The sequence below is a fragment of the Neltuma alba genome, unplaced genomic scaffold, assembly GCF_004799145.2.
Source record: "Neltuma alba isolate B1F8T4 unplaced genomic scaffold, ASM479914v2 tig00007559_pilon, whole genome shotgun sequence".
NCBI lineage: Eukaryota > Viridiplantae > Streptophyta > Magnoliopsida > Fabales > Fabaceae > Neltuma > Neltuma alba.
In genome coordinates, this window is record NW_021634813.1 from 2634 (window position 1) to 24196 (window position 21563).

A 21563-nucleotide genomic window follows, 5' to 3' on the forward strand; every position below is an offset into this window, starting at 1 on the left:
TTAGGTAATATTGCAGAGACTTGGAGAGAACTAATAATAAGAAACAAACAAATCGTTTACGCAATTTTAAGGTTTATTTTGCTACTCTCTTTTCTGAAATTAAAAAGCATCCAATTTATAATTTTCCACAAAATAAATATTCAATGCAAAACGATCTTTTATAATTTATTTCTGGCTTCAACAACACACATTCAAGGATATCTAAAACCAGCTAATTAAAGCACTATTCAGGTACTAAACACATAAACTCAAGGGGAATAGCCAATAGGAACTAAAATCAGATCATTTTGCCTCCTTACTGCGGCACCAAATGGCTGCTCCATGTCCAATTCCTCAACCTTCATTCCTTTTGGTAGTTTCCAGTTAAAATGGTAAAGTAAATTGGAAAGTAACAACTCTAGAATAGGCGTAGCAAATGTTGATCCAGGACATATTCTTCTTCCAGCACCAAATGGGATATACTCAAACTTTGAACCTTTGAAGTTGTATTCAACCATTGTATCAAGAAACCTCTTTGGTTCAAACTTCTCTGGGTCAGTCCAATTCTTGGGATCTCTTCCAATGGCCCAAGCATTAATAATAATCTTTGTCTTAGGAGGTATCACATATCCATTAATTTCGCAACTCTCGTAGTTTTCTCTTGGAGCTAACAATGGCCCAGGTGAATGTAACCTTAAGGTTTCTTTAATGACAGCACCTAAATATTTTAGTTGGTGAAGTTGTGATTCATCTACATATCCTTTGCCTCCATAAACTCTTCTTACCTAGTATAAAGCCAATAACAATACTCATGTACAAGTCAACTCAATAATTTCAAATTTATAAATTAATGTAAAAACACTAATAATTATGATACGCAACATTCAAAATTCCAGTTGTATCGATACCTCTTCTTGTGCCTCTTTCATAGCCTTTGGGTTTTTGAGCAATTCTGACATCGCCCAATCTGCTGTAGATGCCGTTGAGTCAGTTCCACCAAACATGACGTCCTGAAAAAGGAATTCACAGAATTGATTAGAGGAATTGATGAGTGTGTGCACTTGTGCATTTTGTGTATAAAATTACAAATTATCTGACATTTATTAATATATGATAAAGTGCCCACGAAGACTAACTTTAAGAACAGCTTTAATGTTGTCAAGAGATAAGGGGATGTCAAAGTCATTATTCTTTTGAATCCTGAGAAGAACATCAACAAGATCCTCCTCTGCATCTCCAACGTTATTTCTCTCCTTTTCTTTGTGATCTCCAATGATGTCATCGAAAACCTTGTCTCCATCTTTTTGCAACTTCATCATTCGAGCTCTCGTCCCAGTGATGACACTGATAAATTTCAGCGATGGATATAAATCACAAATAGATAACCCAGAACTCATCTTTATCGATTTCTCCATATTTTCCAAGATATGTTCTACATTCTTTGTCTTTTTCCCAAAGGCCGTTCTAGCAATTATCGAATTCGTGATTGTGAATATATTTCTACTGAGGTTCATGAAAGAGCCGTCATGTTCAGCGATGTTCCTTACAAGTTCTGAAACCTCCTCTTCCCTAATCCTTCTGAATGATTGAACCCTCTTTGCTGAGAAAATCTCTGAAGTACCAATCTTTCGAAGTTGCCTCCAATAGTTTCCACATGGGGAAAACAAGATGTCTGTGCTGTTGTAGGCAAAGATATCAGAGGCAAGAGTTCTGGGTCTGTTTGCGAAGATCTGATCATGGGTCTTCATTATTTCTTTGGCATATTCAGGTGAAGAAACTATGATATGAGAAAGCTGTCCCAGTTGAAGGTGCATGAAGGGTCCATACTTGTTTGCAAGATTTGCTAGAGTACGATGAGGTAGTGAGCCAATGAGTTGGTGAAGATTTCCTATGAGAGGTAATTTCCATGGGCCCGGAGGTAAGGTTTTGATCGGTTTTGTGGAAGAAGATAGCTTGTGGATGACAAAGAAAAAGCAGAAGAAAGTGAAGAAGATGATAGTATAAGGGATCTGTATCTCCATATGATCGTTCATGTACTGAAAGAATGATGGTTACTTAAAGTTAAGTTCGAGGTTTTATGTTTTCAACCTACGCCTTTTATAGGCATGAATTGTAATTTATTTTGCAAGCTACACTCTCTCTTTTGACGTAAATTTTATGCCATGGACTTGCTACAGTAGAAATAAAGTACTTATTGATATGAAATTTATATTGTCTCATTTAATAATTCCAGAATGTCTCCATCATAGTCAGTGGGATAAAAAGCTGCCAAGTGCTTCGTATAAAAAAAATTATATTATTGAATGACAATGACTTCAGATCACAACTATAAAAAAATCAATTAAAATCAATTAATTTATCTGTCGTACGATTCATGTGGCTTTTAAATCATAAACGCCAATTGCAAATCCCTAGTGAAAGGTGATTATCGATGGTGGCGAATATAGTGGTCCAGTTTTTTTTTTGGGTGACGTAGTGGTCCAGTTTTTTTGTGTGGAGGAAATATGGTGGTCCAGTTTGAAATATATATATATATATATATATGTCGGCCATTTTCATCAAAATATCAAACAATTCATCCCCAGAAGCAAGTACACCTAATTAATTTTATACTCTAAGAATTATTCACCTGACTTGAGCATATAAGTATTATTACTCTCTTTTCTTACAAAATAATCTCATCTTGACTTGCTAAACAACCAAATTTTCGATTGAATATTCTTACTCTCTTTTCTTACAACAGAATGTCGTAGTACTGGGCTAGTGAATAGGTCTAAGACGAAAGGAGGATCTCTCACAGATGACAACAATCTATTGGAGGCATATCTGGTTGGAATCTAACAATTTTCCTCTTATCTTTCACACATCCCTGAAAGATTCTGACCTGCACAAAACATTCTGTCCTTCTTTTGGTGATTCTTTTTTTGTCGGGCTAATGACTTTGGTTTTTTAATATACATGGGAATTCACTCATCAGTATAATTTACATCTCTGGCCTCTGTTTCCTTGGCGAAACTATATTGTGCAGCAAGCTATGGCAGAGTCAACTCTGTTCTGATTTCCAAAACCTATTTAGTGTACTCTGCATTACGAAATTCAGTTATGTGTGATTTATGAATTCTTCTAATATCAAAAAGTGTTTGAAAAAAATGACAATATTAAGCGTAGTTATGACATTTAGATACTCATAGGCTTTTTCTCTTCTGTCTGATGATAAGTTATTGGCTAAACGCTATCACTCTGTTTAGTTTTGTTTCTATATATCTTTTGTTTTTTGAGTTAAAGTATAGTTATTCTCTTATTGAAAACAATTTTATTCGAGGTGCTGTCGAATACTAAATGTTTCTGTACATCTGCAAATAAGGGAAAAGAAAACAAGATGTTTCAGCCCAAACACCACTTTGCTGGTAATAACTTAAGGTACTAAACCGGATAGGTAATTAAATTGGTCAAAACAATACATTACCAGAAATTCTTGCGTGCACCGGGAGTACCATGTAATTTGTGATCTGTCCAATTATATGAAACCAACTCAGATAGATACAGTCTTACCTGGCATGACTGGTCAGAGCAACAAAAGATTGTGGGTCCCAAAAAAAATTAGTACTTAACAATTTCTCTCTTTTCCTCCCATTTTCACTTCCGACATTGCCCTTCTTTCTTTTCAATCAAGCCGCCGAGGACCATCCCCAAAAAACATTCATCCATTAACCTCATTTCATCAACGTTCCCGTCCCTGCAATATATATATATATATATATATATATATTTATAGCCGGATTCCACGCAATATATTAAAAATATTTTGCTTATATTTACTTATAACATTTATATTAATTAAGTTCATGTCATAAAATGAGCCAAAAAATCTCATAAAATAATAAATACATAGTCATATATATTTTTTGAGTTGAAAAATGATTTCATTACTTAAATAATGTACAGAGAATTAAACTTTAAATTATTATTTACCTTCATCCCTTGAACCCTATTTTACCAACATACAATGTGTTAGAAATATTTATTAATAATTTTTATTTTAATTAAGTTAATGTTATAAAATAATAAATGCATAATTATATATTAAAATATTTATTTATATCTGATATATGTTTAAATAAAATTTAATGATAACGAAAAATTGTGGGAGGTTTTTTAATATATTTTTGCATCTATTAAATTCTTTTACCTTAAACGCATAAGTAAGACATATATTTAATACTGTAACTAAAGTAAAAAAGAAATGGACTAATAAATATAAATAATTTGATGTATGCTTATCTTTGAAACAAAAATACTACCTTTAAGTCTAAATATGAGTTAGATAAGAAATTTAATTTAGTCATCTTAATTTATTTTTATTTCTAAATTCATATTTTTTTAATATATTTTTATTAACTGCACATAATAAGAACATTTTCATGAAGGAATAATTATAATGCATATGATTAAAAAATATTCTAAAAAATTAATACATATTTATTATAACTAATTAACTTAACTAATTCTCTTAACATTGATAAATTAGTTATTTAACTCTTATATTATATTAAAGACTAAAAATATTATGTATGTTTGTGAATTCAATTAAAAAAAATGAGAAAGTTTATCTAAATGTGACTCAAAACTTAACAATTATTTTCAATAATTTAAAGTTTAATTCTCTGTACATTATTTAAGTAATGAAATCATTTTTCAACTCAAAAAATATATATGACCATGCATTTATTATTTTATGAGATTTTTTGGCTCATTTTATGAGATGAACTTTAATACATATTTATTATAAATGATTAACTTAAGTAATTCTGTTAAAATTGATAAATAAGTTATTTAACTCTTCTATTATATTAAAGACTAAAAATATTATGTATGTTTGTGAATTCAATTAAAAAAATGAGAAATTTTATCTAAATGTGACTCAAAATTTAACAATGATTTTCAATAATTTAAAGTTTAATTCTCTGTACATTATCTAAGTAATGCAATCATTTCTCAACTCAAAAAATGTTTATGACTATGTATTTATTATTTTATGAGATTTTTTGGCTCATTTTATGACATGAACTTAATTAATATAAATGTTATAAGCAAATATAAGCAAAATATTTTTAATATATTGCGGGGAATCCAGGCAATATATATATATATGTATATATATATATTGCAAGGACGGGAACGTTGATGAAATGGGGTTAATTGATGAAGGTTTTTTTGGGACGGTTTTCGGCAGCTTGACTGAAAAGAAAGAAGGGCAATGTCGGAAGTGAAAATGGGAGGAAGAGAGAGAAATTGTTAAGTATTAATTTTGTTGTGGGACCTACAATCTCTTGTTGCTCTCACCAGTAATGCCAGGTAAGACTGCATCTATCTGAGTTGGTTTCATTTAATTGGACAGATCACAAATTACATGGTACTTCCAGTGCATGCAAGAATTTCTCTCATAATTTAAGGGTGAGCGGTCCAAACGCATTGTTGAACAAGGGTAAACCCAATTATCATTAAAATAATATAATTTAATTAAATCTTATAGAATTATACAGATATAATTCTAAAAAGTAATATCTAAAGAAAAACATAATCCACAAATAAATGAAATATTTATGCATAAATCACAAAAAAATCTAATAAAACAGAATTACTAAAATATAAATCTAACGAGCTATTATTTTTTAACTCAACATGGTATCATTTCAAACTAAGCAACGTAAGGGGGGAAAAAAAGAATAAAGTCCAACACAATAAACTTGTACCCAACGCTCATGATCAGAAAACCAAAAGTCCAAAAGAGTAGTTTATTCATTTAATAGTGTGCCCTACCGACTTAATTGAGTTTTAACACCATGTGACAAGGACATATAGTACTAAGGAGAATAGCCGATGGGAATTACAATTAAATCCTTTTTCCTTCCTACTGAGGCCCCAAATAACTCATCCATGTCTAACTCCTCAGGCTTCATCCCGTTTGGAAGTTTCCAATTAAAATGGTAAAGCAAATTGGAAAGCAACAACTCTAAAACAGGTATAGCAAATGTAATTCCAGGACATATTCTTCTTCCAGCACCAAACGGGATATACTCAAAATTTGAACCTTTGAAGTTGTAATCAACCATTGTATCAAGAAACCTCCTTGGTTCAAACATCTCTGGATCATTCCAATTCTTGGGATCTCTTGCAATGGCCCAAGCATTAACGATAATCTTTGTCTTGGGTGGTATCACATATCCATTAATTTCACAACTCTCATAGTTCTCTCTTGGAACCAACAATACTCCTGGTGGATGTAACCTTAGAGTTTCTTTGATGACAGCAGCTAAATATTTTAATTGGTGAAGTTCTGATTCATCTACATATCCTTTGCTTCCATAAACTCTTCTTACCTAATATAAAGCCAATAATAATTATCATACATAAGTCAAATCAATAATTTCAATTTTATAATCAATTTCAACAAACAAATAATGGCCTTTTTGTTGGAGATTAAAAATAAATAATTGATTTTCAACCTATTTTAGATTTTATGAAAAATTGACGTCAGTTTTTGTTTGGTCATTATATGACTTACTGTTTTTTTTATTCTGATTCATTTTCAAAATTCAAATCAAATAAAAGTGTTTTTAACCCTTAAATGTTTGGTCAGTGATTTTTTTCAAAAAATCTAAAACAAGCAGCCCTAAATGACTTGGGGTGTAGTAAGAGTCATATTTAATACACAAATAGTCAATGATTTTTTTAAAAAATGGGAGAATTACAATAAGGTTTTAAGGAAAAAAAATTACAAAACAAGTCTAAGAAATTATCATTTTCTACGTTGAAGTTTAGAACTTGTTGTTATAAGCTACTTAGGCTATTATTCAAACTTTTTAGTAATTTTTTTAGACTTAATTGTAATTCCCCTTCAAAAAAAAAATCTAAAACGAGCACCCTTAAATGACCTGGGGTATAGTAAGAGTCATATTTAATACACAAACAAACAACACTTGCTAAATTGTAATACAGTTATTTCAAAGTTTTTGTTGTGCCTATATACCTCCATTTGTGCCTCCTCCATAGCTTCTGGGTTTTTGAGCAATTCTGACATTGCCCAGTTTGTTGTCGTTGCTGTTGTTTCAGTTCCAGCAAATAAAACATCCTGAAAAAGGAAATCAAACAATTGATTATAGAGATGTGTGCGTGCGTGTGTTTTGTGCATCAGATTAAAAATTTATAATATCTATGGGGGTAAAAGTGCACACGAACTAACTTTAAGAACTGCTTTAACGTTTTCGAAAGATAATGGGGTCTCAAAGTCATTGTCCTTTTGAATCCTGAGAAGAACATCAACGAGATCCTCCTCGTACTCTCCATCATTGTTCCTGTTCTTTTCTATGTGGTCTCTGATGATATCATCAAACACTCTATCACCATCTTTCTGCACTTTCATAATTCGAGCTCTCATCCCAGTGACAACACTAATAAATTTCAGCGAAGGATAAAAATCGGAAATTGACAAGCCAGAACATAGCTCTGTCACATGCTCCAGATTATGTAGGATATGTTCTACATTATCTGTCTTTTTGCCTAAGGCTGCTCTTGCCACTATAGAATTTGTGAGTGCGAAGATATTTCTACTAAGGTTTATGGCAGAACCTTCATGTTCAGAGATGTTCCTCAAAAGTGTCGATACCTCCTCTTCTCTTATTCTTCTAAAAGTCTGAACCCTCTTCGGTGAGAAAAGCTCTAGCAGACAAATCTTTCGAAGTTGCCTCCAATAATTTCCATATGGGGAGAAGACAATATCTGTTCTATTGTAAGAAAAGACGTCAGTGGCAAGACTTTTTGGCCTATTTGCAAAGACCCGATCATGTGTCTTCAATATTTCTTTGGCATATTCAGGTGCAGACACTATGATATGAGAAACCTGTCCAAGTTGAAGATGCATGAAGGGCCCGTACTTGTTTGCAAGATTTGTGAGAGAACGATGAGGTAGGGAGCCAGTAAGTTGGTGTAGGTTTCCGATGAGAGGTAATTTCCATGGCCCTGGAGGTAGGGTTTTGGTGGGTTTCTTGGAAGAAGATAGCTTCCAGATTAGAAAGAAGAAGCAGGAGAAGGTGAAGATGATGGAATATAGGATCTTTATCTCCATATTGAAAGAATTTTAATTGAAGATAAGTGTGAGCTGAGGTTTTGTATCGTGAAATAATGCCTTTTATATGAGAAAATACTTCCCCCCTCCTTTTGGGCTGATGCAGATCATCATAATTTATACTAGCTCTCATTCTTCATATAAGGTCTAATTTACTAATTTCAAGAGATTAAAAAGGTTAAATAAATTACTTTAAAATATTATATTTTTTGTTTTTCTCCAAACTAATTTACTCAACTTATAAAAATTTAAAGTATTATGCTTTCTTAATATAAGGTACAGTTTACTAATTTGAAAAGATTAATAAAGTTAAATAAATTACTTTAAAATACTATATTTATTATTTTTTTCAAACTAATTTACTCGGCTTATAAAAACTCTAAAGTATTATGTTTGTTGTTTTTCTTCAAACTAATTTGTTTAATTTATAAATTGCTATATAATCTAATCATATATAGGTATTTTAGACAGACCATATAACATATGATATAATTAAATAATTTTTGAACTGTTTTAATTTTTTTAAATTAGTCAACTATATTTTATATATTAAGGACAGCAGGCAGTATTTACATAAAGAAGATAGACTTTATGATTTATCCCCTTTTTTTTTTAACGTAAATCTCACGCCGTTGATAAGTTGCTTTTCGGCAAGGTTTACCTATAATTTTATATTATTTTTACAATGTAAAATTCCACAAATGTCGTTATATCCTTTTATTATTGGTGCGAATGTAATTTGTAATTAAAATATAGAACAACTTTATGAGGTGGTAAGCCAGCAAGATGGTGTAGGTTTCCGATAAGAAGTAACTTCCATGGCCCTATAGGTAGAGTTTTGGTGGGTTTCTTGGGAGAAGATAGGTTGCAGAGCAGAAAGAAGAAGCAGAAGAAGGTCAAGATGATGGAATATGAGATATGTATATATTTCCATGGTTGCATATGTATTAAAGCTGAAGGAATGATAAAGCCAATAAGAGCCAGGTTTTGGGTTGTCAAGTCATGCCTTCTGTATTCAATAATTGAGGCGTGATTTCTTTATTTTTGTTTTAATTTTATTGCATATTTATTTGCCATTGACTTTCTGAGGCTAGCTACTAAAGAAAAAGATTTTTTTTATATTTATATATGTTATGTCATATTCACAATGTACAATTCCACAAATGTCCACATCATTGTGTGCTGTGATTAGGTTTGTGTGGTTGAAATTCATGTGTTAGAAACTATAGCTTTGATGCAAAGACAAAATTCCATTAATTAATTGCATTTGTGTAGACGTGTCCAATTCTCATTAAGAAAGTATTTTAGTAGAAACCAAACCATAATTTTAAAAATAATTCTATAGCATACGAAATACATATGTAAGAGGATCGAGTTTTGTCTCAACTTACATAAAAATACTATTTTTAAGTGATTTTAGGTATCTTAAACACCCTCTAAGCGGGGTGATGAAAGTTTTATCATTGTTGTCCAAAATATGATTGATGGTCCAGATTAAATATTTTTAATAATAAATTTATTTCTTAAAAGTGATAATTATAAAATTCCTTATTTAAAATTATTATCTATTAAAAACAAACTTTTTTTATAAACAATTATCCATTATGCTAATTTAGTTTTATCTTAACTCAATTTATTAAAAAGTCTGTTGAAATAAAATTCACCTAACAACCATTAATCCAAGCAAACTAGTATAAATCTTGATGATTCAAGATTAATCTGAATGGGTCACATATTGAGGAGTATGCAATAATGCACTCCCAAGTCCCAAAACCAGCCTGCTGTTTCGAATATAAAAAGGGGAAAATTGTGGAACCCAGAGATGCCATTTTCATGTGACCAAGCAAAAGAAAAGTCCGCATTATTAGCATCAATGGAATTTTTAAAAAAATATTCTTTTAATATAAAAATTAACATTATTAAAAGATAAAATGACTACGTAAAGAAATTCAAATTAGACTAAAAGACCAGACACATTCGAGCAATGATGCACAGAACCCGCCACACATAGAATATACCAAAGACAAATTGGAACATACTGATGGACACGGGAAAAAAAAAAAAAAAAAAGGCAAACTGATCAGTAGTTGAATATAACGGAAAGGACTAGCTTTTCACAAATATAACTAACTAAAATTTAAATTTCTGTTAAGAGAAATATCTGTATTTAGTACATGACATCATTTTCAATAAGATAATACTTGTACTTGGAAAAAAACAACAAAAAAATGGTTTTGTACTAGTTAAGTTATGATGGTGGGCTTTTTCTATCCTATATGATGAGTATGTCGTGTTCCTAAGGGAAAATAAACCAAGAAGATGATTCAATCCATGAAAATAGAAAACAGAGGTTAGAGAATGGAGAACCATAGTTAAGTCGATCATAATTGTGTTCTTTAATCATCCTACCACATTAATTTCCTCAAAAAAAAAAACAAGTCATTCCTCATGAATCGGATTCTTCTAATTAAGTTCTTTTTTTGGCTTTCTTAATATGAAGACTCCTATATACATTATTATTTTTGGTGTTTCTATCTATAAAATTTGAGTACTTTCTTTGCAAACGTTGCTTGTGTACTTTGTATTATTCTAAAACACTAATTTTGCTTCTCGCGACAAATTATTTATCTCATGAAGAGACTGATAACTCCTTATAACATCAGAGTTGGGGTTTTGAGAAACTGTTTTTTTAAGTTCTAATTATTTTTTTTGTTTAATCAATTTAATGAAAAGTAGTATTGGAAGGACGTGGAGACCGTTTAATAAAAAAAAAAGTACTCTACCGGCTTTTTATCTCTTGTCCTGCAGTTTTTAATGTATATGATTGCAGATCACATGAATTGTAACTTTTGACTAATAAATGTTCAATTCAAAATGATATTATTTTATTATTCATTTCTAGCATCCACAGCATAGATTCAAGGACATTTAAAAGTATTGAAAACACCATTCATTCAGATAATAATTAAACACATATATATATATACATATTAAGGAGAATATCGAAAAGGAATTACACTTAAATCCTTTTTCCTTGCTACCACAGCACCAAATGACTCATCCATATCCAATCCCTCAGCTTTCATCTCCTTTGGAAGTTTCCAATCAAAGTGGTATAGCAAATTAGAAAGTAACAATTCCAAAATGGATGTAGCAAATGTAATTCCCGGGCATATTCTTCTTCCACCACCAAATGGAATGTACTGAAAGTTTGAACTTTTGAAGTTGTAATCATCCATTGTTTGGAAAAACCTCTTTGGTTCAAATCTCTCTGGTTCGTTCCAAATCTTGGGATCTCTTCCAATAGCCCAACTATTAATGATAATCTTTGTTTTAGGAGATATCACGTATCCATTAATTTCACAACTTTCACTGTTCTCTCTTGGAATCAATACTACTGGTGGATGTAGCCTTAGAGTTTCTTTGATGACAGCACTTAAATATTTTAATTGGTGAAGTTCTGATTCATCCACGTATCCTTTGCTTCCATAGACTATTCTTACCTAACATGCAAAGGCACTAATAATTACTAGATGCAACTCGACTCAGTAAATTCAAATTTATAATCAATATCAGTAAAAAAAAAAATAATAGTCCATTTTTTGGATTTAAAAAATTTATTTTCAATCTATTTTGAGATTTTGTTGAAAAATTGACATTATTTAAGGTTTGGCTATAATCATGTATAATGATTTATTTTTTTAATTCTGGCTAATTTTAAAATTAAAAAAAATCAAATTTCCCAATACCGTTCCCCGCAGAAAATATCAATGATTTTTTTGAAAAAAAAAAAATCTAAAAAGAACAGCCCTAAATGATGAGGTATAATAAGAGTCATCAAGCCCTATTCATACACGCACATACGCAACTTGCAAAATTGTGATACACTTTCAAAGTTCTTGTTGTGCCTATACCTCCGTTTGTGCCTCTTTCATAGCCTCTGGGTCTCTGAGCAATTCGGACATGGTCCAGTTTATTGTAGTTGCTGTTGTTTCGGTTCCAGCAAAAAAAAACATCCTAAAGAGGAATTCAAACAATTGATTAGAGTTTTGGGTATTAGATTACAAATTGTATACTTCCTCTGGTCTTTAATATAAAAGTTAGTTTGACTTTTAATTTGGTCCTAAATAAAATCACAATTTACTTTATCTCTCATGTTTATATATTTTTCCAAGTTAATCTCGTAATAGTTACAAATATTATATGTTTCATCAAATGACACATGATTAGGAAGGATATTTAGGAAAGACAACACATATTTATTATAAATAATTAACTCAATTAGTTTTTCTGATGTACTCAAATTAGTTAACTAGTTTTTATTTTAGAAATAGTAACATTTATGGGTAAAGTGCTCACAAACTAACCTTAAGAACTGCTTTAATGTTTTCAAGAGATAATGGTATCTCAAAGTCATTATCCTTTTGAATCCTCAGGAGAACATCAACTAGATCCTGCTCTGCTTCTCCAACATTATTTTTTTCCTTTTCTTCGTGGTCTCCGATGATGTCATCGAACACTTTATCTCCATCTTTGTGCAACTTCATCATTCGAGCTCTCGCCCCAGTGATGACACTGATAAATTTCAGCGAAGGATAGAAATCGAAAATTGATAATGCAGAGCTTAACTTTGTCACCTGCTCTAAATTTTGCAAGACATGTTCTACATTCTTTGTCTTTTTGCCAAGGGCCACTCTTGCCACTATATAATTCGTGAGTTCCAAGATTTTTTTACTGAGGTTCATGACAGAACCTTCATGTTCAGAGATGTTCCTCACCAGCGTCGATGCCTCTTCTTCCCTTATTCTTCTAAAAGCTTGAACCCTCTTTGATGAGAAAAGTTCCAAAACACAAATCTTTCGAAGTTGCCTCCAGTAGTTTCCATAGGGGGAAACGGCAATATCTGTGCTATTGTAAGAAAAGATATCAGTGGCAAGATTTTTGGGCCTATTTGCAAAGATCTGATCATGTGTCTTAATTATTTCTTTGGCATATTCTGGTGAAGACACTATGATATGAGAAACCTGTCCAAGTTGAAGATGCATGAAGGGCCCGTACTTGTTTGCAAGATTTGTGAGAGAACGATGAGGTAGTGAGCTAGCAAGTTGGTGGAGGTTTCCGATGAGAGGTAATTTCCATGGCCCTGGAAGTAGGGTTTTGGTGGGTTTCTTGGAAGAAGAAGATAGCTTGCAGATCAGAAAGAAGAAGCAAAAGAAGGTGAAGATGATGGAATATGGGATCTGTATCTCCATATTGAAAGAATTGTTAATTAAAGCTAAGTGTTAGGTTTTGCATTGTGAAATAATGCCTTTTATATAACAAAACACCTTTCCCCCCTCCTTCGTCATAATTTATACTACTTTCAATCTTAAATAAAACCCAGTTTATTAATTTTAAAAAATTAAAAAAATCAAATAAATTACTTTAAAATATTATATTTATTTTTTTCAAACTAATTTGCTAAGCTTATAAATATTAACATATGGTAGCAATTAAGTAATTTTTTTAACTTTTTTATTTTTTTTTAAATTAGTCAAATAAATTTTATATTAAGGATTGAAGAAGATAGTAAGATTTTATGATTTATCCTTTATTTTTTTTCGTTTTAACGTATATCTCACGTTACTGATAGCTTGCTTTACAGCAAGGTTTACCTACAACTTTATATTATACCATTTTTTCGATGTAAAATTCCACAAATGTCTTTATATCCTTTTACGGTTAGTGTGCATTGTGATTTGTAAGTAAAATGAAGATCGACTTTATGATTCTTGCCTTTATGTTTGTTTTGACGCAAATTTCACGCCATTGACTTGCTGCAGTTTAAACAAAGTTTGTTGATAATTTTAAATTATCTTATTCATTACTTATGGGGTGTTAGATGAAAATCAAACCACAGTTTTTAAAAATAATTTTATGGCATACAAAATAATTAAATATGTAAGAGAAATTTTATCTCGACTTTTATAAAAGCTTTTTTTTTAAATGCTTTTGTCCAAACCGAACACTCAGTCAATAATGTGGCTGCCATAGTAAGTGTAATCAAAAGCTGTCACGGCTGTGAAAAAATTATATCAAATACTTAAATTAATTGATCTGTCGTTTTATGTGGCTTCTAAATTATAAACCACAAGTTCAAAGTAATTGTAGACATTGGTGATTACGCAGGTCCCTTTGAAATATAAAGACTAAAGTATATATTTAGGGTGTGTTTGGATGAAACCAAACCGTGGTTTGGAAAAGTGATTCTGGAGAATAGATTCTGGGGAGAATAGATTCTGTGAAGAATAGATTTTGTAAAAAAGTGATTATGAGAAGTGAGAGTGTTTGGATAATTGTTATCAGAAGCATTTTTTATATATACAAATTACTAAAAAAAAGACATAAGTTAATATGATAATTACAGAAAAAATAGATTTTATGATATATTTTAATTTGAAGGAATAAAATTGTTAATAATATATTTTTTACCAACATAATTACTAATACATAAGATATAATAATAATAAAAATTAATGTGTATATATATTTATAAAATATAAGATTAAATATGTTTATAAAAAATATTTATAAAAAAATAACAAGATATATATCCTATAGGCTCTCACACTCTCCCTTTTTTCTCCAAAAGAAAATTTTTTTTGCTTTTTCCAAAACCATGGTTTTGGCTTTTAGAGGGGGTGTTTGGGTGATTGACACCCCAAACCATGGTTTAGGTCCCCAAACCATGATTTGGAGTGTCACCCAAACACACACTTAGTCTTTTAACTTTATACAAGATTTCAATTTGGTCCTTTAACTTTAAAATTAAAAGCTTATATTTGGTCTTTTAACTCTAAAATCATTAGGCTTCAATGATATTTTTTTGTAACAATTATGAACATTTTGAAAATTAAACTTAATATGTTAACATTTGAGAATATTTTATCAACATTTAAGATATTAATTTCATCATTTTTTTAAAAAAAATTTTAAAGTCAAAGAACTAAAAATATACTTTTTAAAGTTAAGGGACCAAACTGAAACCTTGTACAAAATTATAGGACCAAATGTATCCTTTAGCCAAATATAAATAAAAATTCAAGTTAAAGGTTTTTGTCCTTGAACTATAGATTGTATTATGAGAAGCACTGGTTATTTTAAAGTATTTATTATAGCAATATCACCTCTCGAACATCAAAATCGTTCGGATTGTGTTTTTTGACCAACGAATATTGACGTCGATCATTTTTTTTTTGTCAAAAATATTGACGTCGATCATTAACTCTGAATTAACTTTGAGTTAAAGACCATTTTAATTTGCTCTTAAAATATTCATGAAAGAGTATGTTCGAATTCTTGAAAAGGTGCTTACATTTAGTGTAATACCTTTAATATGATTATACTAATAGAAGGATAGTTATAGGTAGAAAATAAAATCATAAAAGCGTAACTCACATACAAAAGTTTAATAATGTAGATGGTATCTCTATTTTTTAAAATCAAAACATGTGTGGCTTCGTATTTAAGCTGCCACATGTTTTGCCAATCAGGCATTCATTAATAATAAAAAAATCTATTAATCTAGATGAACGATCAATTAGAAATATTGTCACAAGTTATACACACACACACACACACACATATTCATATATATATATATATATTTATCTTGACTTATTAATTAGGAACTCATTTGTCATAAGGAGATCTGTCAGCTTTCACTAATACCCAACGTTAGCACGTGATGCACATGTTTTAGTTAAAAAATATAAAAAGTGAATTTCATTTGGTTTGTCAACAAATGCTTCGTCCGTAAGAAAAAGAAAAAGAATTGCTAACTCACGCTAACCATGAATTATATTAATGTCGTTGTTACGTGCTATACATGTGTCTATCTTAACTAGTTTAGTTATAGTATTAATTATTCATATAAATACTTTAGGGATAAGTTTCGGTAAAAAAAAATACCAATTATTGATTTAAATACTTTAGGGATAAGATAAACTTTTCATACAAAATCAATAATACGTAAGCAACGAACATCAATATCTATTAGTCAAAGACTAACATTGAGACGATTCTAACATTTGAAAAACAATATATTACTCCAATGAATTAATATACAGTTTTGGATAACTACTATTACTCACAAGATGTTATAGAAGAAAATAGGTTTATAACTAAATATTTCAGACAGATTCATTAATTAAAATATTATCTCCAATCTTTAATATAAAAGCTAGGTGGGGATTAAATTTGATCGTAAATATAAGATTTCAATCCATTTTATCTTTTAAATTTATATTTTTTTTCCACATATCCTTATTGAATGTAAAAAGCTTCAACCAAGGAGTAGTCCCAATACACATGATTAAAGATAATAAGTTAGAAAAGTCAAAATACATTTATTACAAATAATCAATTTAACTAATTTTTTAATATGCTCAAATTAGTTATCTAATTATTATATTAAGCACGGAAGCTACTTTCAGACACTTTAGCCCCGCAAGCATGTGGCACCTGTTTCATTTTACCATTCTTAATTAATTCCTCAAACGACTTGTCTGTTTAATAATGAAATTATTAATAGTCGAGTGCGTCATCCAATTAAAATAGACACGAATAAGGATCAGAATTTGTCATCCATAAAAGAGAGTCGATTGATTCAATTAAAAAAGTCAAGTCATCATGATGCTAGATATATATCCTTCCAGTCCTATTTATTCTTTTGGGGATAAAGAACATATAGTCTAACTCATATTGGTTTGTAGTGGAAATTCTTGTCTTAGAAATTATGAGTTAAATTCGATGCGAAAATACAAAATTGACAAGCCACTATTATACTCTCTCAGAAGGAGAGATTTTTATGAGAAATAAATGAGAGTCTTTTAAGATTTATTGTACTTCTCTCTTTTACGAATAAATGATGAAAAAAAGCACTTAATTGATACTTTTTCACAAAATAAATGTTCAAATCAAAACGATTTTTTATTCATTCCTCGCTCCCACAACATAGATCAATGATATCTGAAACTTCCAACTATCATTCAAGTAACAAACACGTAAACTCAAGGGTAATAGCGAATAGGAACTAAATTCAGATTACTTTTCCTTCTTATCACAGCACCAAATGACTCATCCATGTCCAATTCCTCAAGCCTCATCCCCTTTGGTAGCTTCCAATCAAAATGATAAAGTAAATTGGAAAGTAATAACTCTAAAACAGGCGTAACAAATGTGGGCGCTGGACAGATTCTTCTGTCATGATCTCAAAACAAGTAACAATCAACACAGTAAATTTGCACTGAAATCTGAATATTATTTATATATCTATGATGAAAGCAACGGGAAATATCCAGAAATACATGAACGTCCAGTCACAGAAATACAGAAAGTGCGTAAAGGAAGGAAATCACCAGGAAGGATAGCAAAGAATCAGAGGGAAGGAGAAATACTGGGGAGAGTGTCAGAAGAGAATCACCACATAATCCACACCCTTTTCACTAACAACCTCCCTTGATATATAGCCTCAGTTTCACGTTGTTGGGATTCCTTTCTCATTCGGTTATCTATAACGGCATCATGCAGAGGCACCACACTTATAAAGCGATCACAAGCCACGTGTCTTCCTTGGGTCCCACCAATATTTGTTAGATTCATGACATCTTCTTCCAGCACCAAATGGAATATACTCAAAATGTGAACCTTTGAAGTTGTAATCAACCATTGTATCAAGAAATCTCATTGGTTCAAACATCTCTGGATCATTCCAATTCTTGGGATCTCTTGCAACGGCCCAACCGTTAATGATAATTTTTGTCTTGGGAGGTATCACATATCCATTGATTTCACAACTCTTACTATTCTCTCTTGGAACCAACAATGCCACTGGTAAATGGAGCCTTAAGGTTTCTTTGACGACAGCACTCACATATTTTAATTGGTGTAGTTCTGATTCATCTGCATATTCTTTGTCTCCATAGACTCTTCTTACCTATTACAAAGCCAATAATAACTCTCATGTTTAAGTCAGCTCAATAATATTTATAAATTAATATAAATAAATAACACAACCCACAAAATTATTATACAAAACATTCAAAACTCTAGTTTTAGTTATACCTCTTCTTGTGCCTCTTTCATAGCCTTCGGGTTTTTGAGCAATTCTGACATTGCCCAATCTGTTGTAGTTGCCTCTGTTTCAGTTCCAGCAAAGAAAACGCCCTGAAAAGGAAGGAATTCACACAATTGATTTGAGGAATGTATGTGTGCATATGTGCGTTATATTTTATGTATCAAATTACAAACTATGTAGCATTTAATATTGCTCACCAAAAAAAAAAGAGCAACATTTAATATAATAAAAGACTAACTTTAAGAACAGCTTTAATGTTGTCTAGAGATAGATAAGGGGATCTCCAAGTCATCATCCTTTTGAATTCTGAGAAGAACATCAACTAGATCCTCCTCTGCCTCTCCAACATTATTTATTTTCTTTTCTTTGTGGTCTTTGATGATTTCATTAAACACTTTATCTCCACCATCGTGCAGCTTTATAATTCGAGCTCTCATCCCAGTGACGATGTTAAGAAATTTCAGCGAAGGATAGAAATCAGAAATGGATAACCCAGAGCTTGCCTTTTGTCCTTGTTCTGTAATTTGTAGGATTTGTTCTACATTCTTTGTCTTCTTTCCAAAGACCATTCTTGCAACTATGGAATTCGTGAGTTCTAAGATTTTTTGGCTGAGGTTGATGACAGAGCCTTCATGGTCAGAGATGTTTCTTACCCGTGCTGATACCTCCTCTTCCCTAATCCTTCTAAACGATTGAACCCTTTTTGCTGAGAAAAGCTCTAAGTTACAAATCTTTCGAAGTTGCCTCCAATAGTTTCCATATGGGGAAAAGATGATGTCTGTGCTATTATAGGTCAAGATATCAGTAGCAAGATTTTTGGGCCTATTTGAAAGATCTGATCATGGGTCTTCATTATTTCTTTGGCATATTCTGGTGAAGACACTATGATATGAGAAACCTGTCCAAGTTGAAGGTGCATGAAGGGCCCATACCTGTTTGCAAGATTTGTGAGAGAACGATGAGGTAGTGAGCAAGCAAGTTGATGGAGGTTTCCGATGAGAGGAAATTTCCATGGCCCTGGAGGTAGGTTTTTGGTGGGTTTCTTGGAAGAAGATAGCTTGTTAATTACAAAGAAGAAGCAGAAGAAGGTGAAGAAGATGATGGAATATGGGATCTGTATCTCCATGGTTGCATATGTATTGAAAGAATGTTAATGGCAAGTTATGCTTTTTTGTACTCAGTAATTGAGGTGTGAATTGTCAAAGAGATAGGCTTTTTGATCTCTCGTTTTTTATTTAGTTATTGGTAAGGCAGCGATCTCAAAGGTCTAGAATGATAGAGATTTCTCCTTTATTTAATGTTTTAGCGTATATTTATAGATGCCATTGACCTATCAAGGTTTAATTAAACAAGATTTTTTTTTATAATTATATATTATTATATCATTTCACAATGTAAATTTACACAAATATAATGTCCTCATCGTGTGGTGTGATTGGGTTTGGGTCAGTTTGGAATGGTTTATAAATAGATTTTCAATCATACTTTATGAAATATAAGTTAAGCATACGAGAGAAATTTTATTTCGACTTACATAAAACATACTTATAATTAGATATAAATGTGATTCCAAATAGTTCCCTTGTCGTTGAGATATTTCTATGTTTGAAATTATAGCTTCCATGCAAAGACAAAATTAGGTTTTAGGCCTAGTGCTCTGCTTTGGATATAAAAGGGGAAAAAGGTGGAATCTACAATTAATATTATTAAAAGTAAAACATAAAAAGATTACAGAAGGAAATTCAGGTTGCACTAAAAGACTAGACCAAATTGGGCCATACTGCACACATTACACAGTACACAGTACATATAGAAAACACCAAACACACACAGGACCCAACGAACAGTGAAAACTCAGTTCTCATTTGGTATGAAACATTGAAAATGAGGGATATAGATGATAACCTCTCAAAATTCCTACTGAATTAAGCTGATTTAACACTCTTTTATGGGGTTTGATAGTCAATTTTGCAGGAAACAAAGCTTGAGTAGAGTAAAGAAAGGAGAAAAGCTGGAAAGGAGTCAGCCGCCGCGGCCTCTGGGAGAATCCGCCGCGGCAGATCAAATAGAAAAGCATTAGTGCGCCTCTGTAAAAGGCACCGCGGCGCCTTACTGAATCCGCCACGGCGCCCAAGCTGTCTCGAAGGAACCTATTCGGTATAATCCGCCGCGGCCGATTCTCCAATGCACCGCGGTGCCTGAACGTCAAAGCCATTCTGTAAAAGGCGCCGAGGCGCCTGAAGGAATCCGTCGAGGCGCCTGGCCCCTCGCAGCTGTGTGTTTTACTTGCTAACTTAAAAAATTAGGGCATATAGAGGTGGATACTGGGTTTTCTGAAGGGAGTTCGACTTTTGGAGCAATTTTGGAGGCTGGCTCTGCTAGGGTTTGGAGTTTTGGAGGCTTGGAACCTTTGGGCTTGAAGCTAGAAGAGATTCAAAGCTTGTATCTTGAATTTTCTAGGTTTCCTTCTTCTTCCCTTCTTGTTTCTGCTATGACTACTAGATACTCTTATAGTTGTAGTTATTTACTCGATATGTATAGCTAAATCCATTTTTCTATTAAGACTTGGGATGATCTTGTGTCTAAGTTCAAGGGCAGATTTATTCCAAGGGGCAAACGTGCTACATTAAGGGGTGAATTGCTTTCTTTCGAGCAGCATCCGGATGAGTTATTTTACGAGGCTTGGGAAAGATTCAAGGATATGTGGAGAAATTGTCCAAATCATGAGCAAAAGAAATATGTTCTAATGGAAGCCTTCTGGAATGGGTTGAATGATCAGATAGTGACAATGCTGAATACCGCTTCAAACGGAGGAATAGGGAAGATGAAGGTAAATGAGCTATATGAACTGTATGAAGAGGTAGCATCTAGCACTATGCAACAGTATAACAAAAGAAGGCAAAGTTCTGGGAGATATAAGGAGCCTAGTTCTTCATCATCAAGGGATATTGCATCGCAACTTGAAGCAATATCTAAGAGATTTGACAATCTGGAATTGCAGATTAAGAAAGGAAATGCTGCAGGAGTTCATGCACTTCAAGCTCCGAGATACACTTGTGACCATTGTAATGAGGAACATCATTCTGATCAATGCCCATACACCTTGGAGACAGTCAATTATATGAATAATGCGCAAAGAAGACCACAAGGAAACCCTTATTCTCAAACTTACAATCCAAATTTGAGAAATCATCCAAATTTCTCTTGGCGAAATAGGCCAAGTTTGAATCCCCCACAAATATTACCATTTGGTGCTAAACAAATGGGGCCTCCTGGTTTTCATGGTCAACCACAGCAACATCAATTGCAACAGCAGCATCCTCAAAAGGAAGATTCCAAAAT

General features: G+C 31.9%; 5 protein-coding genes across 5 annotated transcripts; all 5 read right to left on the reverse strand.

Moving 5' to 3' along the window:
- Positions 1 to 248: 248 nt before the first annotated feature.
- Positions 249 to 908, reverse strand: LOC114752804 (cytochrome P450 71D10-like). The gene is made up of 2 exons (XM_028941507.1): positions 888 to 908; positions 249 to 764 (listed from the first exon to the last, which is right to left on the reverse strand). The coding sequence occupies exons 1-2, from the start codon at positions 906 to 908 to the stop codon at positions 249 to 251; spliced, it is 537 nt and encodes a 178-aa protein (XP_028797340.1).
- Positions 909 to 1257: 349 nt separating this feature from the next.
- LOC114752806 (cytochrome P450 71D10-like) lies at positions 1258 to 2000 on the reverse strand. The gene is made up of 2 exons (XM_028941508.1): positions 1416 to 2000; positions 1258 to 1323 (listed from the first exon to the last, which is right to left on the reverse strand). The coding sequence occupies exons 1-2, from the start codon at positions 1998 to 2000 to the stop codon at positions 1258 to 1260; spliced, it is 651 nt and encodes a 216-aa protein (XP_028797341.1).
- A 3742-nt stretch (positions 2001 to 5742) lies between these two features.
- On the reverse strand, positions 5743 to 8170 carry LOC114752802 (cytochrome P450 71D10-like). Its single transcript, XM_028941505.1, has 3 exons — positions 7223 to 8170; positions 7010 to 7111; positions 5743 to 6359 (listed from the first exon to the last, which is right to left on the reverse strand). The coding sequence occupies exons 1-3, from the start codon at positions 8102 to 8104 to the stop codon at positions 5844 to 5846; spliced, it is 1500 nt and encodes a 499-aa protein (XP_028797338.1). The 5' UTR covers positions 8105 to 8170; the 3' UTR covers positions 5743 to 5843.
- Positions 8171 to 11531: 3361 nt separating this feature from the next.
- On the reverse strand, positions 11532 to 12661 carry LOC114752803 (cytochrome P450 71D8-like). Its single transcript, XM_028941506.1, has 3 exons — positions 12472 to 12661; positions 12019 to 12121; positions 11532 to 11607 (listed from the first exon to the last, which is right to left on the reverse strand). The coding sequence occupies exons 1-3, from the start codon at positions 12652 to 12654 to the stop codon at positions 11570 to 11572; spliced, it is 324 nt and encodes a 107-aa protein (XP_028797339.1). The 5' UTR covers positions 12655 to 12661; the 3' UTR covers positions 11532 to 11569.
- A 5035-nt stretch (positions 12662 to 17696) lies between these two features.
- On the reverse strand, positions 17697 to 19347 carry LOC114752807 (tabersonine 16-hydroxylase 2-like). The gene is made up of 3 exons (XM_028941509.1): positions 19120 to 19347; positions 18209 to 18310; positions 17697 to 18080 (listed from the first exon to the last, which is right to left on the reverse strand). Exons 1-3 carry the CDS (start codon positions 19345 to 19347, stop codon positions 17697 to 17699), a joined length of 714 nt encoding a protein of 237 aa, XP_028797342.1.
- Positions 19348 to 21563: the final 2216 nt, after the last annotated feature.

Coding starts and splice junctions, on each gene's coding strand:
- LOC114752806 (XM_028941508.1), bottom strand. CDS start 2,000: ATGGAGATACAGATCCCTTATACTATCATCTTCTTCACTTTCTTCTGC. Junction 1,324..1,415: donor TTGGGAAAAAGACAAAGAAT/GTAGAACATATC, acceptor GAAATTTATCAG/TGTCATCACTGGGACGAGAG.
- LOC114752807 (XM_028941509.1), bottom strand. CDS start 19,347: ATGGAGATACAGATCCCATATTCCATCATCTTCTTCACCTTCTTCTGC. Junction 18,311..19,119: donor TGCACCTTCAACTTGGACAG/GTTTCTCATATC, acceptor CTTCCTTTTCAG/GGCGTTTTCTTTGCTGGAAC. Junction 18,081..18,208: donor TGAAAGAGGCACAAGAAGAG/GTATAACTAAAA, acceptor GCTTTGTAATAG/GTAAGAAGAGTCTATGGAGA.
- LOC114752802 (XM_028941505.1), bottom strand. CDS start 8,104: ATGGAGATAAAGATCCTATATTCCATCATCTTCACCTTCTCCTGCTTC. Junction 7,112..7,222: donor ACGTTAAAGCAGTTCTTAAA/GTTAGTTCGTGT, acceptor TTCCTTTTTCAG/GATGTTTTATTTGCTGGAAC. Junction 6,360..7,009: donor TGGAGGAGGCACAAATGGAG/GTATATAGGCAC, acceptor GCTTTATATTAG/GTAAGAAGAGTTTATGGAAG.
- LOC114752803 (XM_028941506.1), bottom strand. CDS start 12,654: ATGATGAAGTTGCACAAAGATGGAGATAAAGTGTTCGATGACATCATC. Junction 12,122..12,471: donor ACATTAAAGCAGTTCTTAAG/GTTAGTTTGTGA, acceptor ATTCCTCTTTAG/GATGTTTTTTTTTGCTGGAA. Junction 11,608..12,018: donor TGAAAGAGGCACAAACGGAG/GTATAGGCACAA, acceptor TTTGCATGTTAG/GTAAGAATAGTCTATGGAAG.
- LOC114752804 (XM_028941507.1), bottom strand. CDS start 908: ATGAAAGAGGCACAAGAAGAG. Junction 765..887: donor TGAAAGAGGCACAAGAAGAG/GTATCGATACAA, acceptor GCTTTATACTAG/GTAAGAAGAGTTTATGGAGG.